At 36.2% G+C, this 18,527-nt stretch overlaps 1 protein-coding gene across 2 annotated transcripts in view; it reads left to right on the top strand.

The window, feature by feature from the left end:
• The window catches only part of SUSD1 (sushi domain containing 1), a 1,084,671-nt gene that overhangs the window by 639,829 nt on the left and 426,315 nt on the right, over nucleotides 1-18,527 (top strand). For both annotated transcript variants that reach the window (XM_044061072.1, XM_044061071.1), the window contains exon 11: nucleotides 10,028-10,207. In XM_044061072.1, coding sequence (XP_043917007.1) covers nucleotides 10,028-10,207 — 180 coding nt within the window. The remainder of the gene's footprint in view (nucleotides 1-10,027; nucleotides 10,208-18,527) is intronic.

The following is an 18,527-nucleotide window of genomic DNA, read 5'->3' as shown; positions in this document are numbered from 1 at the left end:
AAGTGCAAACACCAAGAATCATCTCAATTCAGTTAAATGAAAGTTCAGGAATGATTATGTTTTGAACTTTACAAGACCACAAGGTTCTACCAAGACTGTAGATGCTTATGTGACTGAGCTGATGAATAGAACCAAAGAATGACAGGCTGTGATTTGGTAAACTCCATGATTTATTTAGACCCTAGTTCATTTTGGCTGAATTCTACCTTGGTGCAACTCCGCTTAACAACCATAGCTCATCATGGTGTCAAGATATTTTAGAGCAGATTTCCTTAATCAAGTGACTTATCAATTAATAGTATGCAGTATGTGAAAGAGTAGGGTATAAGGAACAAAATGCAACTAACATTGTTTGTCTGGGATGTACTGCTATTCTTTTCAATTGTTATAAATATTGCCGTATTTACATTAACATTTTCATGACCGAGTGAGCAGTATGTATTGAGGAGAATAGTGAGTAATGTCATAGTGGGAGACAGAAAAATACGTCACCACTGTCAATGTATAATGAATTGCAGTGGAGATTCTGTGTGTTTAATACTATAAAAATATACATTACTTCCGTTATTTATTTATATTGTCTTATTCAAGTGACATATAAACTATTACATTGTACCAGGTGAAACATTAGATGGTGCTAAAATTAAAGAAAACTGTCAAGACTTGCTATGTAAGTTATACAGCTTTAAAGACTGTTGCTTAAATTGTTAATTATGGATATGAGCATCATAATTCTTATTTGTGTAAATTTCAGAAAAAAATCTAGAAACATTATGTTTGGCATAATATGAAATCTTAAAAGTGTATTGGTCATGTTCTAAAGCAAGTGTAATCAGCAAATCTTTGGAGTTAGATAAAACCTTCTTGCCATATATAATACCAAATTATACAGTTTCAATGCAAAAATTTTTTTTATTTCTGTATTTTATTTTGTTGGTAAGAACAGTCCCCCGAATATTTTTCTCACAGCCGAAAATCCCTGCCATGACATCATGAAGGATTGAACCCATATGCCTCACTACCTAAATTAATGCACAGGCATATTTCCATGTTAAATGCATCAGAAATAATTTCTTAGTTCTAGAAAGTTAAATTTTCAACTAGTTCTTTCTGGAGAAGCACTTCATACTGAAAATTAACACTGGCTTATGTAGTAGTGTACCCACAATATTAATAAGAAACAGCTCCTCTACAGAGGTAAGTTTGTTCATAACGGTCTGCAGTTGCATGTATATTAAGGTCTCTCTACATCATCATCCTGTGTGTTAATTTTCAAAGTGAGGTGTCCCACATGCAAAAAGTAATTTATAACTTGTATTTCGAGGAAGTAAGAAGCTACTACTGAATGGCATGACCAATATACTTTCGGTGAGCTACTCCATTGCTAGTGTAAATCTTCAATGTGTTTTGGCACTGTGAGCCTTTTTCCTTTTTTGACATCAGGCATGGGGCATGGCTGCTTCTCATTTCATACACTAAGGGCCAGTAGAGCCTTTGTCTTTTTGGAACTGTCCTGGGGTATGTTTTTGGCATAGTGTTTTACCCCACACCCAAAAGCTTTTGGAATCCTGGCTTACACTGTAATTACCTCACAAAAACTGCAAATTTATTTATTTGTTGACATTTGATTACCAGGAAAGTCTGGCTGGCTAGGTGCCCATTTTCAGCATAAGCCTGAGGAGAAAAGCTCCAAAGTATTGCAAAAACATTTTAAGAACAATAATTTTACAATCTCAAAAATAATACAAAAAACATGTACAGATTAAACAGTTATACCAAATTAGACAATGAGACAACATTAGTTAAAATAGATACAACTTACATGATAATAATTTAAGATTTAGAGAGTTTTAGCCAGTTTAGAGAAATCAAAGGTAATTTAATATGCAAACAGGAATTGCAATATGAAATGAGAGGGGAAAAAAAGGCTTATGGCATATTTACATAAAGAGTATCGGTGAGATAACTTGAAGTCAGGAAGTGAGTGAAGAAAGGGGAGTACAGAGGTATAAGGTACTTGTTCATGTTCAGGAATATAGTTTAGCTCGGAGATGAGCAAGAACAGAGCTAGATTTTGACTAGAAGTCTTTCTGAATGGTTTTAAAGGACTTGCAGTTGGGTATTGTCCTGATGGATATAGGCAAGGAGTTCCAAGCCTTAGCAACATGGTATGAGTACAGACCATGCCCTGAAAATTTGATAGGTTTGTAGACAGAGAGAGTAAAGTTTTTGGTCACTGGATGAAAATGATCAAGTGGGAACATAGCTGTGTACATTGACATTTAGTTCCGGACAAGCAGGTGGATGCTGGGTAGTTTTATAGGTAGTAAGAAGTCATGTGTATGTTAGTTGATGGGGTAGTTCTTACCAGTTTAAGCTTTTTAGTGATATGCAGTGGTGGATTCTTACAGGGGGTTTTGCAGCAAATTCAGCCACTTTATTAGGGCATTGCTCAAGTTTTTTCTTTTTGTGATGCCTGAGAGTTAATAAGGATGGAAGGGGTGCCACAAAGTATTGCGGGGAGGAGGTAAGTAGTGGCAAATGTAGTTTTAGTTGCATTGGTAAAAAAGTTTTTGTCTGCATAAAGCAAACCTTAGTTTTTGTGATTTTTTATACAATTTTTATATGCAGGTCAAATTTAAGATTGTCATCCACTGTCACCCCTAATAATTTGCTATGAGAAGTGACTTCAGTGGTTGTATTATTAAGATAGAAGATTTTAAATTTTACTTTTTTCGTGAGAGCGGGATTTGGTGGCAAAAATAAGTAGTTTTGTTTTTTGCAGGGTGAAGCATGAGTTGTGAGTTACAAAGCTATGTTTCAGTGACTGTTAAAGCTTACCGAGTAACTTTTTGGAGATGTGCCCGGTTGTCTGACATGCATTATTATGGGTATTGTATTAGAGGTTTGTCTTGTGTGGAGGATGCTGGTGAGAATGTTAAAGAGGACAGGACCAAGGATACAGCCTCATGGTGCACCATTGGTGACTGGGAGATACGGAAAGAGAGTGAAGTGCTATTTTACTGACTGATACCTATTGGACAAGTAGCTTTTGACTGTAGGATGGTGGGCTGAGATAGGACTAGTGAGTACATTTGAAGTAGAAGTTTGCTGTGACAAATTGGTTGAAGGTTTTAGCCAAGTCTAGAAATGAGGAGAGTAGTTTGCATTATCTCTAGCTTTATTGACAGTATCTATAAAGGTTAGAAATGTATTGTTAGTACTTTGGCAGGGACAGAAGCTGTGTTGTGTCGGGGATAGGAGCATTCTTCAGGAGATAGTTTAGCAATTGTTTTTGAATATATTTTTCAAGTATTTTGGATACAGACGATAAGCTTTCTATAGAGTTAGTGATGGCTGTTGAATTTCCTTCTTTGTGTAGAGGGATAATGTGTGTTTCATAGAGGGAATGTGGGATTCATAGATTAACCTATTTATAAGGATGAGACAGGCTAGGTAATGATGTTGGCTTCTATTTTAAGGTACTCACTTGGAAAGCCACCTTCAAGTCAATTATCACAGAGTACAATCAGTTGTTAGCAATTAAGAAGAAGTCACAAAGTAAAACAGGTTTTCTTTCATTTACTGAATGCAGAAATCAGGAAGCTAGGAAGACTAAGTAACTGGCATATACGGTATAAATCATTGGTCAAGAGAAAGTCCTTAGAGAGCAAGGGCTACTCCTTTGGGGACAATGCCACAGCCACTTTCAAGCACAGGAGAAGCACATATTTGACTAGTTTAAATTTTTCAGTCTTATTTTCACCATGAAAAAGTTCATTAATATACAGAAAACCTTTAAGTACATTCTTTTGATACAATCACCTCACATAAGTTCATTCAAACCATCCATTAAAAAGATTCACATAAACAGGGTATAAATTTGTCCCCATTGCAATTCCTTTTGCTTGGTACTTGTAATGAAATAAAAGAAAAAAAGTTTGTCTTCAAAATATTTAATTGTTTTGCAAACAGTATTTTCTGAGATGTGTGATGCCCCCACTCTGGGCCAGTAATCAAGGAGCCTGAATCCTCACCACTGACACTGCAGAGGGACAATCACTTGGAATGCAAATGGATGCACTTAGTATTTCCAGATGCAGACCTCTCTGCATCAAGCACAATTTCCCTTAAGAGCAATAGGGAACACAGTTAGCCTGGGATCTGGATTTATTTATATCTGTCTCCCTCTAGAGCCCCACTAAGGCACCCCACTAGCACAGCTATAGGGTTAAGTCCTCAGCCAAGTGTCCAGGCCAGGTCCTCCAGCACCCTCTATTTGAAACCAGTGCTTTATGTCCCTGTCCCAAGCAGCTGACGCACACACACACACACACACACACACACACACACACACACACACACACACACACACACACACACACACTTCGGAAAGGCTGGCACAGATTTTCTAACTATGCCCCCTTCTACCCAGACTATAAGGTAGTTACAATGCCACCAGACACTCCAAAGCCAGCTACTCTAAGGCTTTTGCAAGGGTACTGAATTATAGTGAGTGAAATAAATGTTAATACAAATGATAGTCTGACCAACAGCAAGGCTTGCAGGAGCGGCCAGAGCTGTCAGCAAATATATGTAAGTACTCTCTGAGATTAAAATGTTCTCTAAAAGACCAGCCACATTGAAAAGTTTAAATATATTTAATAACAAATAATAAAAGAACATGAAAATACTAAATATCTATTTACAGTAAACACAAGAGTTTCAATTACATGAAATATTAAAATAACACAGATGAATAGATTCACACAATTACAGAAAAACAGTATTTAACTAATCTCATTATATTTTCCTAACTGATTTAGAGAATTACTATCACTGGTCACTTACTAGAGTAAGGTTAAGATGAAGTAGTTGAGGGATCCGTCTATGTCAGGTTCCAAGAAACAGACTGCTGCAGTTCCTGGAAGTCATAAAACCATAAAACACCTCCACTCTTCCTAAAGGAGCTAATAAGCTATACTTCTTACAGACATTGCATCTCCAGCTACATCCAAATCTGTGTGATAACATCTTTATGGCCTAGGCCCAGTAATTTAATGTTTTACTATTTCTCAAAGTTAGCCGGAGCTGAGCTTAACCACTTCTCTTCCTGTATCCTCTGTTAAAACATATACATTTACACAGTTACAATACAGTACAGTCTGATATACATGTATATTCATTTTCTGTCCAGCAGGGCACACTGTTGATACATTTTAATACAAGCAACTTTAAAAATACATTTTTAAACATAAGTACCTGTACAAATCAGTTTGATATACAAATGACATATAATTCTTTACAAAATTCCAGCTAGCTATGCTGGCATATGTTACATATCCACTGCTGTACTTCTCCTGGCATAGTTGGCAGTACCTCACATCGTCACAAGATGTACCACAATGATAAGAGATAGATGTAGACCTCACATGTGCACAAAATGTATATATAAGCATGTAACATCTATAAGGATTAACCATCCATAAGGATTTTATTAAACTGTAATCTATGCTTGATTTAGAAGGCAATGTCTGATACAGTTGTACTTGAATGTGTATGCCTGGAATGCATCCTAGGGAGAGATAACACCAGATTGGGAAATCTGATACTAAAAATAAATATTAGTAACATAAAAACATGACACATACATTCTACACCACCCCCCAAGATTATGGAATAAGCTTCATGTTGCAGTCAAAAATTGTAAATTGAAGTTCTTTAAAAAACAGTTTTGATAACTGTATGTGTAGATGAAGTAGAAAATATCAAAATGGAGTTTTGGCAATAAAGCTACTTGAAGGCTAACAGTTCATACATTTGAGAATTAAATGTATGAACCTTTTACTTTTTCTTCTGTCATTGGAATCTGCTGTATTCCCAAGGAATATCTTATTTCTTATTTTAACAGTTCTTCATGCTTCCTTATAAATATCTTATGTACAACATGTTTGCTGTATGCATTTTCTTGTCTGGTATGCATTTCATTTTCATCTATCCTGAAGAAGTAACATTCTCTGTAGTCTCAGAGATACATTGTAAAAATTATTTCTGTGTTTGCTTTGCAATAGTTCGTTGTCGGTTTCCACCAGAACTTCTTTCCATGGTCAGTCATTGAATGTCTCACATTCATATAGTATTGCTTACAGTTTTTTTCTTTATATGAGCATATTTCTTGTATGCATCTGTAAATGTTGTTGGTGCATAAGCAAATGGTCTAGTCTATTGTAAGATTATAGCCCTTATATCATTTTCACTAGCATCTACTTGCAGTACAGCATGCTGATTTGCATCATGGCGTCTGTGACTAGAATTTTAAGCATTTTAAAACTGCTTTACTGCTCATAGCTGTGGTACAAGTCTATGGCTTGTTCTAATAGCTTTCTGAGAGACATAGTTATATCAGGCTATTAGATGTAGACTTTGTAAAATACTACAATATTTAGAGTAAACTCTATATTGTTTACTTGCTTTATGGCTTTAGCATTTGCACAATTGATTTTTTGTGTCAGACTTTTCTCTGACATGATATGTGACCCATGTATTATTTTACATTTGCTGTGCCTTAACTTGATATTATACCACTGAGGCTAGTTAGTGATGTATAGTATTTGGACTGTTCATGGAGCATTCTGACAAACATTCAGATGTTATCAGTGGTTCTAGATGTCTTTTGTTGAGTTTCCTCTGTACAGATAGAGGGAATGGAGGCAGGTTCTGCCATTGGTCTCATGTGTGTGTGTGTGTGTGTGGGGGGGGGGGGGTGAATTTACTGGCAACTTCATTGGAAGTCCCAGTTGAAGAGGGCTCCCCTGTTATTCCTGGAGAGCCTTCCTTTGGGGAATGTTTAACTTTTGGTTCAGCTAGTATGCCAGTTGGCTATGGCATTCCTGGCCTTGTGGCATGGCAGTTAAGCTGGGGGTTAATTCCGCTTATCTTAGTACTACATCCTGCAAGTGTCTTTATGCTATGGTACCAGTGGAGGGTGCATTCATATCCTTTTGAGTGCTCACTCTTCTTTCCACTTCCCTCAAGAAGGCAGTTTCTGCCCCTTTTCTCTGTATGGATCTGTGAATGGATGGGGTAGTCTTAAGTCTGGAGAGTCCAGCTTCTTCTTCTGGGGATTCTTCCTCACAGATAGCTGGTTCATATTTGAACTTTGTCCACATATGCCACTGGTCAGAAGGGCTTTCACTTCCTTTCACCTCTGGTTTGGGGGCATTGCTCTTTCAACTCCTGTGAGCATGTCCAAGCTGAAGTTTTGCCCCTTCCTGGAAGAATAACTACATGTACTGGTTGCTTGGTCTGTCATTAACAAGCTTCATTCCTGAAAAATTCCTGTCTCAGACAGCCTTCTCTGTTGCAACCTCAGAGCCAGTCTTCCTAGTTTTATGCCAGCTCTTTCATGGTTCTCCATCTCCTTCAGCCATGTGGCTTTACCCCTTTGTGAGTTAACCCAATCATAAGCTCCATCAAGGAGGCTCCTGCATGTTAGATATAATTATTATGTTCATACCTTTATCAGTTTAACTATGAGAATGGGCTTTAACGATGGCTCAGGAATAGTCTTTATCTGGCAATCTGTATGGGGTGTTGAAATATCTGTAAGTCATACAATTATGTGCTTGTATATCATTTATTAGCAAGTTGGGGGTGGGAATGAAATCTTTGTTGTGAGTTTTTATTTGCATGTGAGTACAGGAACTCTGGAAAATATGTAAAATGCTGACTGGTGGGCAGCATAAGTCTAAATTTAGGTCCCATCAAGGAGGTTCCTCTTTGTAGATTAACATGAATGTTATTTCTTGCATGGGATAAAATAGAAATATTTTCTCCTGAGTATGTTTACAATAGCACAGATCCACACAAGGTCCCTAATAGAAATAGTATTCAATGCATTATATGATATGGGAACTTCAATTACTTCTACAGTATTTGCACATTGACATTCTGTACACGCATATTAGTTAATTGTGTGAATCTTGTACATCTGTACTTGTCGTAATGAAATATGACTATATTTGTACCCTCCAGATTCTGCCCCTTTCCTGTCTGATATATACTGCATTGCACGCCAATCTGTGCGTTGTATCTTTTAGCTTCTAGAATTATGAACTTTGTTATTTAAAAGCCAGAATATAACAAATAAAAAAAAAAACAGTTACTGTTCGCAGTCGAACCAGGCTGCAAGTCAATAATAAATTGAAGTGTGCAATTCAACGTCTCTTCAGACCTTCAGATAAATACAAATCCAGACCAAATGATACAGATAAATCCAAACTCAATTCTGAGCATGAGCATTATTTGTTATATTCTGGCTTTTTACTTCTTTCTGTTTGCGGTCGTTTATCCACTGTTGGTATTTTCGTTTATTGTGGTTATTTGTTATTTAAAAGCCACATAATTGTGATTGATGTCTCAAATACTGTTTGGAGAGTTAAATGGTCTTTGTGGAAAATAAAAAAAGGCTGCATTATCTTCCACAAAAGAAAATGGTGTGCAGAACAATAAGCTTTTTGTCCCTGATGTGGTCTGAAATTAAGTTTAATCAGTGATGTCTTTTACATGTTTGCGCAAAACTTAGTTCCTAGGGCGACATGAGACTACATTGTTTTGATAGCAAGTTCATTGGTTAAGAATGCTTCAGCTATTATTTTGTGACAAATAAATTTATCAAAGGTAATTTCTTTATTTTTTGTAATGTATCATGCCAGCTTTCCCCTTGAGATCAGCACCTTAAATAACAATTTCCAGGCCGCATATCCTATGCAATTATCTTTATTATGAAGAAAGATAAAGAGAACATCAGAAAATGTATTGCATTATTGGAAATAACGCTTCCTCATGCTGTTGGGGAAGTGTGCATTGAGCTATATTATTAGATATCTTAATATAAGAAGGAAATATAAATCGGTTTTCTTTCAGAGAACTGTAACATTTGTCTAGTTACTTCCTTCTGTCAGTCTAGAACACAAAATGTTCTGTCAGTCTAGAACACAAAATGTTGCTTTCTCTTTGTCAGCCTGGATCCTTCCTTGGCTTTCACTCTTTTTATTTGTTTTTGGTAATTTGTTACTTTTGTTAATAGGTTCCAGATGCTACAGTGTGCTACAGTTAACCTGGCACTTAAATCAACATTACAACAGTTTAGGCTGCATCTTGTGTTATTCTGAGTCTGTGAATAGGGAGGTTTCAATATGCCCTTGTTAGACAGTATTGAACTAAATAGCAAGTAAAATTAAAATTCCTTTAAGAAGAAGAATATTTCAGTTTTGACATTGTCAACTCAAGTTTATGAATGAGTTAAGTCAGAGTTAAGGGAATAGGTGAGTGTCCAGCAATAACTTGCTTTCCCTAGTGGAAGATTAGACCCTGACACTGGAAGTTAAGTTGATCCAGGGTGGGTTCTTGTGGCAGGAAAAAAGCTGTTACTAATAAAGGTGTGTAGCTGATAACCATCCATCTATGTATCTAACCAGACAGATGTGTCATAGCATTGCCTTTGTCCGAGTGAAATCATAGAAAAACTCCCAAAAGAAGGAGATGGTAAGAGTGTTTTGTCTATCGAGTTTGAATTCCTTCACGGGTTTTGCAAAATATTGCTGTACCACAATGCAGTTCCTCTGTGCAAGAGGGGTAGAAGTTCTCAGCCTTGTCCTGAAAGAGAAAGACATAAGCACAAGCTGTAGATAAAAGTATTGCAGTGAAAGGAATGATATTGACATGTACAGAAAGGTACAAGGATAAGCTCTCTTCATAATCCCGAATCTTTCCCATGCCAGTGGGGTCAAGTGTTTTGCACATCTGATGAAAGGAAGGAGGCAGTTTTTCCTTACACCCCTAACTGATAGTGATGGCTGATATTAAGTATCCATAACTCCTTCTGTAACAGTTGTGGTTAAAAGACAACAGTGTACTCCTTGAAAGTGGCAGTTTACTTGCATTAGTGATGGGTTGTTGCAAGATTCTGAAAATATATGGCTATCAAGAATTGTTTCCTAACTTTTCTGGTGTCTGATTTATGTAGAAATTCGCTGTGGCAGTCCTGTACCAGTACAAGATGCAGTAATGCTGTGGAATGGTGCTAATGAAATAGGAAGCACATTGCACTACCAATGTAAAGATGGCTTCTACCCTTCAGAAGGAAGTAACACCTCAATCTGTCTGGGAAATGGAGACTGGGAAAATGCCACACTGCAGTGTAAAGGTATATAGTTATGTAGATTTTTTTTTAATTAAATGCACTGCTTTCTTTGCTGGTTGTTACACAGTACTAGGAGTTCTTATTTTCATGGTTAAATAAATCAATGTGTCTTGATACTCTTAGGTTACTTATTATTAAGATGTCTAAATAATAATGAAAACAAATATCTATACATTCTGGATTGAAACAGCAGCAAAGATGAACATATATGGACACATACACACACACAAACTAGTAAAAAAGCACAAAAAACGACAAACTAGGTAAACCAGAGAGCAGAATGAAGAGACACACACTTGAATTAATGTTAAGCGCTTTTCGTTTATGCCACTACACAAACTTCATCAGACAAATTAGAAAACACGTTGGTTCATTTAAATACAAACAAGTGACCAATCAGGGTATGTTTAAACACAATACTTTAAAATAACAATACATTTAAAATGACACCACCCTCATTACTAATTGTGTAATACACTAAGCCCTGCTTAAAATATAAAACTATAATATTTACACAAATAAAGTATAAAAATAGAATGTATATATGTATATATAAAGATTAACGTTTTAAACTTCTTAATTTTAAAATACTACTAATAATACAACCTTCGTTTAAGCCTGGCAAACTATAAGCATTCAGCCTAATTTGCCAGGATAACTCCAATTCTTCCAGTTTTAGGGCATCAGGTCCACCTCTAACATCTCTCTGTACTTGATCAATGACAATGAATTTAAACCTGTGGTTAGGAAATTGAGCAACATGTTTGGCCAGGGCATTTTCCATTTTCCTTTTCTTTATTGCATATAAGTGCTCGTACATTCGATTGCGAAGTTTCCTCTCAGTTTTGCCTACATAAAATGCAGGACAAAACTGGCATTTCGCAAGATAAACAACTAAGCTAGAGTTACAATTATTTCTCCATCTCAATGTAAATTGTAAGTCATTAACACTAAACCTGTTGGATTCCAGAATGTACGAACAATAATTACAGGATTGGCACTTGTACATACCTGGAGTCTTAACTATGTTATTCTTAGACTCACAGTAGTCTTTAAGGTTCTTGCCTCTCCTGTATATTACTACAGGAAGTTTACCTACACTATTAAACACTTGATGATCTCCTTTAAAAAGTTCCCAATTTTTCACCAAGATCTTGAAACACCTAGCACTGTCCATATTATAAGTAGTTATAAAAGACGTGGGTGTATCGTTCACTTCTTGATCTGTAATAGTACTAGTTGATAAGTTAGATAAATCAATCATGTTACTAGGTGGAATAGACACAGCTCTATTCAAAAGTGGTGTATAAAACAGTGACTGACGTTTCAAAGAGACTTCGTCAATAATCTCATTAATCAGTGGTTCAGGATAACCACGAGCTAGGAACATACGCTTCATAAATTCACATTCATTACTAAAGTCACTGTCAACTGTAATAATCCGAGCTGCTCGAACTAGTTGTCCCTTAACAATAGCCCGTTTTTGGTGGTATGGGTGACAACTAGAGTAATGGAGCATGGAATTACAGTAAGTGTTTTTCCTATGGATTGTAGCTGTGTACCTGTCAAGAGTGTTATCCTTAGACAGTAAAATGTCAAGGTATGCTATTGAGTTATTGTCAAACAAGTGTGTGAATCTTAAAAAATTAGTGGTTGAATTAAAATAATCAACCAGACTGTCCGCAAGTACGACATCGCCATCAAACAAGATGAAGATGTCATCAAGGAAACGTGTGTAAAACACTATATTGTCTTTAAAGATAGAATTATGCATGACAAAAAGGTGCTCCCAGCAGGCCATAACCATGTTGGCCACACTGGCACCACAGGGTGACCCCATGGCTACACCTACTTTTTGAAGGAAAAGTGCCCCTTCAAACATAAAGAAGTTGTTGGCAAGGATAGTACTTAAAAGTTCCTCAACCAACAGACATTCGTCAGGAGGGCACCCCTGCAGGTTAAGGACCTCAATTGTCCACTCAACAGCCTCTTTGTGGGGAATACAGGTGTATAAATCCTTGACATCTATCGTCAAGAAGTTGTAACAAGTTTTATACTCTAATTGTAAAACACACACACACACACACACACACACACACACACACACACACACACACACACACACACACGCACACAGACTTGCAGTGGATAGGATTCCAAAAGGCCTTACAATGGGGATTCCAAGATGGTGGACACTCAGTGAGCACCTTACCCACGAAGCTCTCTATCAAAATCAAGTTAACCTATCAAAAAACACAGCTCTAATAATAAGAGGAAGAACAAATCATCAATGAAGATAATCTAAAGAAATATAGATAAGCTAAAGGAATATTCCTGCAAAATCTATGAACTATTAGAACAGATTTCTTAGCTGCTTAGCTACAAAACAATACAGGTGTAATTCTAGGCCGAAATACTTAGCTGTACTACATACTCAAAACTACTACAGAGATCAATCTTCAAAATTCCAAAAGAAAAAAAAATAAACATTATGGAAACTCAGACTACCAAAACAAAATTATCTGCCATAGCATCACCGGAAAAAGATGTGGGCTCCAAAAGACAGAAAATAGCAAAGCAACAAGATACATCTAAGCAGATGGCTAAACAAAGTACGGATTCTAGCTTTCATGTGGAGGAACTAAAACAAGCCCTGCTTCCACTCCAGACAACTATACAAAACCTTTCTGACCAGATGTCCAGCTTTGGCAAAACAATTAACCAAATTGCAGAACGTATGGACACCATTGAATCTAAAACACAAGATAATGAATTCCAAATAAACAAACTGAAAGATGAAATTGGCACCAAAACCACTATGATAATGGAAATGCAACAGAAAATAACAGATCTTGAGGCTAGAAGGACTGCCTGAAAAATATGAACACGGTCAACTCCCAACAATAATTAAACAAATAATTGACAATCTGCTTCCAAAAGAAGATAAAAACAAAGAGATAATAATCGAGAGAGTGAACAGATCATTACACAAAAGACAAGATGCGGATGCACCAAGACAGATATATGTGAAATTACTCAACTTTCAAGATACACAAAAAATTCTAGTAGCAGCCAAAAAACAAAAGTATGTCCTCTGAAACAGCATTAAATTAAATTAACATTTTTGCAAGATCTTCTACTCGAGGTCAAGAAAAGCAAGCAAAACCTGGCACCCTTCTGCGCTGACCTAATCAAACGTAAAATAAAATTTCAAATGCGATACCCAAGTACACTTATATACATACATAACGATACCAAGTATGTAGCAACCTCACCTAAAGAAGAAAAATCAGCATTCACTAAATCCTTCGGCAAACCTCCAGAAGCTTGAACATCAGTGACTCTGTAATGCTTGTAAAAATAAAAAAACACCTGTCCCTGGACTTCAGGCAAATATCCCTCTGATGTTTATAAACAGCTTCAAAGATGTAATCCACTAATCGAATGATTAAATGTATATATTTAAAATGCACATTGTCTGTAGATCAATGGGAGCCGAAGTATGGGAGCAGTTTGGTGAAGGGAAACATCCTAGGTGACACACATATGCATCACCAGCATCCACTTCCTCACACATAAAGGATGCCTTAAAAATAATGGCTCCAGCCTTATCCAAGCGAGTAGCGGTAGACCGAACAACCAGAAAATAAAGAAAGAACAGCACAGAATTTAGTATCCCTCTGCTCCCTTCTAGCCTCCGCTAGATAACAGTAGCCGAAACCATTAAGATTGAAGACTTTTTGTGTCACTGAAGCTTCAGAACAATATCGTTACATAAAATGTGAAGGAAACTCAGGTAATTTTGACTCTCAACGTATGACTGATGATTGTTTAACAAGGAAAAGACACTTTCCCCAATTCTACTATAAGTTGCACAATTGTCATGACTTTTTATGAGGTCAATATATAAAAGAGAACTATAACCAAAGGAAGACACAGATAAGAAATAGATACACAATATATGGAAGAACGGTCACTTATACACGACAAGAGTTCTATACGATGTATATTATGTTGTTGTTGTCTTTCCCTGCACTCCGGCCAGGAGTCGAACGGGAGAAACTCTTGATGTGAGGCAGCAGCGCTGCCGTTACAACACCGTGGACTAGGTTTGGAAACACAACATGTTTGAAATAGCGCTGTCAGCTGCGGAAGTATTTTCCATTATACACACCTTAAGTGGTTCAGAGATTATTAAAAGGCCATTTCTAGACTCTCTATGCTTGCTAAACTGAACTATGTATACATAGCATTGATTTATCTCACTTAGGATTAAATATGGAGAGTGTGTTCTAATGGTATGACAAAATACACAACACCAGAAAAATATATAATATCCTGCTTATATAAATTCACTAATGGTATGTAACTTGCTACACAAGACTCTATTATATCTCACAGAAAGATGGAGGTCTTCGCACTTTCAACCTAACAAAAAACTGTAGCTTTACACAGGTATATACATCTGATATGTGCAGTTTTAGATGACTTGTCACCGAGCTATTAAATTGCAATGTTATTAAATAGCAATCTTAGAGCCACTAATGTAGATATACCTATATTAGAATATAATTTATTATATTGTAAGAACCAAAGGAGTATATACATTTATGTTGCTTAAAACATCACTAATTAATGTAGAACACTCAATAATAGAGCAGCCTAACCAAACTCGTCCTATACTAAAAACCAACCAAACCAAAAAAAGCGAACCAGTAACAACTGCTGAAGACCGATTTATTGTAAAACAAAACAAAAAGAACTCAAGTACTAAGCACTTCCACCCACACAAGTTAGGGCATCATCAGAGTACTAAGAATCCACACATTAACTTCCTTTTAAATACATGTGCAAATTGAATAATTAAGCAATTTATTTAATATACAATTAATTGTATATCATAATTTAAAATTTAAAAGAACTATATATACAATAAAAGTACAGCCAAGACTTGTGAATTAAATAAGGCTAAATGTAAATTGTTAGGGGAACTGATGGAAATTGTACTCGAGAACAAATATATGTACATCAATGGTGAATATTACAAACAAAAGACAGGAGTAGCTATGGGGGCTAGATGTGCCCCCATTTATGCAAATTTGGTGTTAGCTTTGTGGGAAACACAATATGTTTTTACGTCTAGTTTCTGGCCGAATATTGTCCTTTATCTAAGATACCTGGATGACATCCTTATTTTTTGGAAGGGCAGTAGAGAATTGCTTATTGAATTTGAAAATTTTTTAAAAACGACATCCAGCTTTTTGAATTTTACTAGTAAGATATTTTAACAACTGTGAATACCTAGATATTTTATTTTATAAAAATATGGGTAAGTTGGAATCAAACATTTTTAGGAAAAAAACCCACTCCAACTCTTTTTTACACTTTGATAGCTGCCATCCTTATTACCAAAAAAAGAATCTAGTTAAAGGACAGATGGTCAGATTTTCTAGAATTATTAGTGATGACACCAATTTTTGCAATGAGATTGAAATATTATCTAATATGTTTATTGACAGAGGCTACCCACTTGAATTAATTACCAAAGTCAGTGATGAGATTCATATGAAAAGAAATCAAATATATAAACTTATAATAAAGTTTGGTTTAAGAATAAAAGTACTACTAAAAATGACACCTTTATTATACCATTTAATGTAATATCATCCAGGATAGTAAACACAGTGCGTGAGACTTGGACAAGTATTTTTCAGAACAATGGTGAACTAATTGACAATCTAGGGCATGGGCCCAAGGTTACATATAGTAGGGGGATGAACCTTAAACAATATTTTGAGGCAGCCAATAATAAGAATATAAATATGTCTAGGATGAGCAAATGTGGGGCATGTCGTACTTGCAAATATATTAACGATGGACCATACGTTGCAGTACATAATTTTAGTAAAACCATTAGATGCCCAGGTCATTGTAATTGTAACACCAAAATGGTGGTTTACCTTGCTACTTGTTCATCATGTTCAGCTTTCTATGTTGGCAAAACGATTAGGAAACTCAGAGAACGAATAGTGGAACATGTTAGAGACATAAAAAAGCAAAGAAATACTAGTTCTCTCTATATACACAGTTCAAGATGTCAGAATTTCAAGAGGTATTTATTTTTTGTAATTGATAGAATTGCGTATATTAATAATAACAAAGGAGGTGACGATAAAACCCTACTAGAGGCTAAAGAATGTTTATGGAAATTAAGATTAAATGCTAGTTCTATACCTGGTATTAATGAGCATATTTCTATATCTAGCATACTTAAATACAAGTCCCAATTTATTTAATATTTAATAGTAGGTTGATATTTAATAGTTGGTTGATTTTAACATTATTAACGAATCTAAGTTTTATTTAAAGTGTCAGTGTAATCACTACTGCAACAGTGCTTTATTCAATGGTTTTTTAAGCACTAATGATTTAAAATAATATTACTAACAGGACTTTTTAGAGTAATCTTTATTATGATTTTTTTTTTTATGAATTCTGTTTGGCTTATTTTGTATTATTTTTATGTATAGGTTCCTTGTAAATAGTTAAATTATCACAAGTCTTGGTTGTACTTTTATTGTATATATATAGCTCTTTTAAATTTTAAATTATGATATACAATTAATTGTATATTAAATAAATTGCTTAATTATTCAATTTGCACATGTATTTAAAGGGAAGTTAATGTGTGGATTCTTAGTACTCTGATGATGCCCTAACTTGTGTGGGTGAAAGCGCTTAGTACTTGAGTTCTTTTTGTTTTGTTTTACAATAAATCGGTCTTCAGCAGTTGTTACTGGTTCACTTTTTTTTGGTTTTACTGGTACTGGAATTTATTCACAAATCCTGTTATGCTAGTAACTTTCCAAGTTTATAAGAGCAATATTTAAAATCTATCCCTATTTTGGAGCCTTTGTTCCCCCATGACTATAATGCTCCTGCCATGTGTTTGTTGAAGGTGAAGACTTGCATGGAAGATGCTATCTGTATATTATGACACTGCTTACATTTGTGAAGCTTCCTTTGGAAACCCCTCTATCTAGATAACAATACTTCCACTATAATGCATGTTGTGGGCAACATTTTTTGGAAACTGATGCATATTTTTCCACACATTTGTATTGTCCATAGGTATGTTGTATTCTTAGCACAGAAAGCTGTTTGCTGCTCACAACTGCTGCAGACAGTATGCTGCCTCCCCACCCCTATCCATAAGTAGTTACATACCTCAGTGACTATACAGAAAAAGGATTCACTCAAGTTCAGTAAGAATAGGCTTCCTTTTCCCATATGTGCATATTATAATTCTCTTTCTCTCTCTCTCTGCATATATATATATATATATATATGGTTCTACCTGACTTCACCGAAACACCACAACACCGACAACGCAATCACCGAAACCACATAACCGACAGTACAAAAACACGAAAATCCACATGCCCGACAACGAAATAACCGACGGTACACAAACACGAAACCTTATACACTTCACACACCACAATCAACAAACAAAACACATTCCCCATCCAAAAACCACATACACAACACAAGCACACCAAAATCCCTGCAAACCCACACTAAACCTCACATACACAACTACCTACAACCCTGACCCAAACCCTAACCCTAAGGTCCGTCACTACGACACTTACCTGACCCGCTCCTAACCCTAACTCACTTATCCCGCCCTAACCCAAACACAATCACTACTACACTTACCTGACCCGCTCCTAACCCTAACTCACTTATCCCCTAACCCAAACACATTCACTACCGCACACTTACCTGACCGCTCCTAACCCTAACTCACTTAACCCACCCCTATCCACACTTACCTTACTCGCACCCTAACGTCCGTCACTACCGCATACTTACACAGCCTTTTCCCATTTCGGCATCCTCAGCGCCGGTGCTTTCATCCGTCGGGTCGGTCTTCTGCACTGTCGATCTTCTGGGTCCCGTCGCGTCGGTCTTCTGCACTTTCGCTCTTCTGCGGCTCCCGATTTCGCTGTCGATGTTCCGGCGTGTCGGTGAAGTCAGGTAGAACCATATATATATATATATATATATATATATATTTATATATGCAAACTGTTTTATTTCTATTACTAGTAGGCCACTTGAATTTCTCTGTATTGATACACACATGCAAACATACAAATATCGACACACACACACACACACACACACACGCACACACACACACACACACACACACACACACACACACACACACACACACACACACACACACACACACATATGTATGTTAAACTGAAGTCCTGTCTGCTTCAGATGGTGGCAGTTCTGGTGGATATAA

The sequence above is a fragment of the Protopterus annectens genome, chromosome 2.part0, assembly GCF_019279795.1.
Source record: "Protopterus annectens isolate FY-2018-M chromosome 2.part0, PAN1.0, whole genome shotgun sequence".
NCBI lineage: Eukaryota > Metazoa > Chordata > Ceratodontiformes > Protopteridae > Protopterus > Protopterus annectens.
The sequence above is the reverse complement of the archived record's forward strand: the minus strand, read 5'-3'. Positions and strand labels throughout refer to the sequence as shown.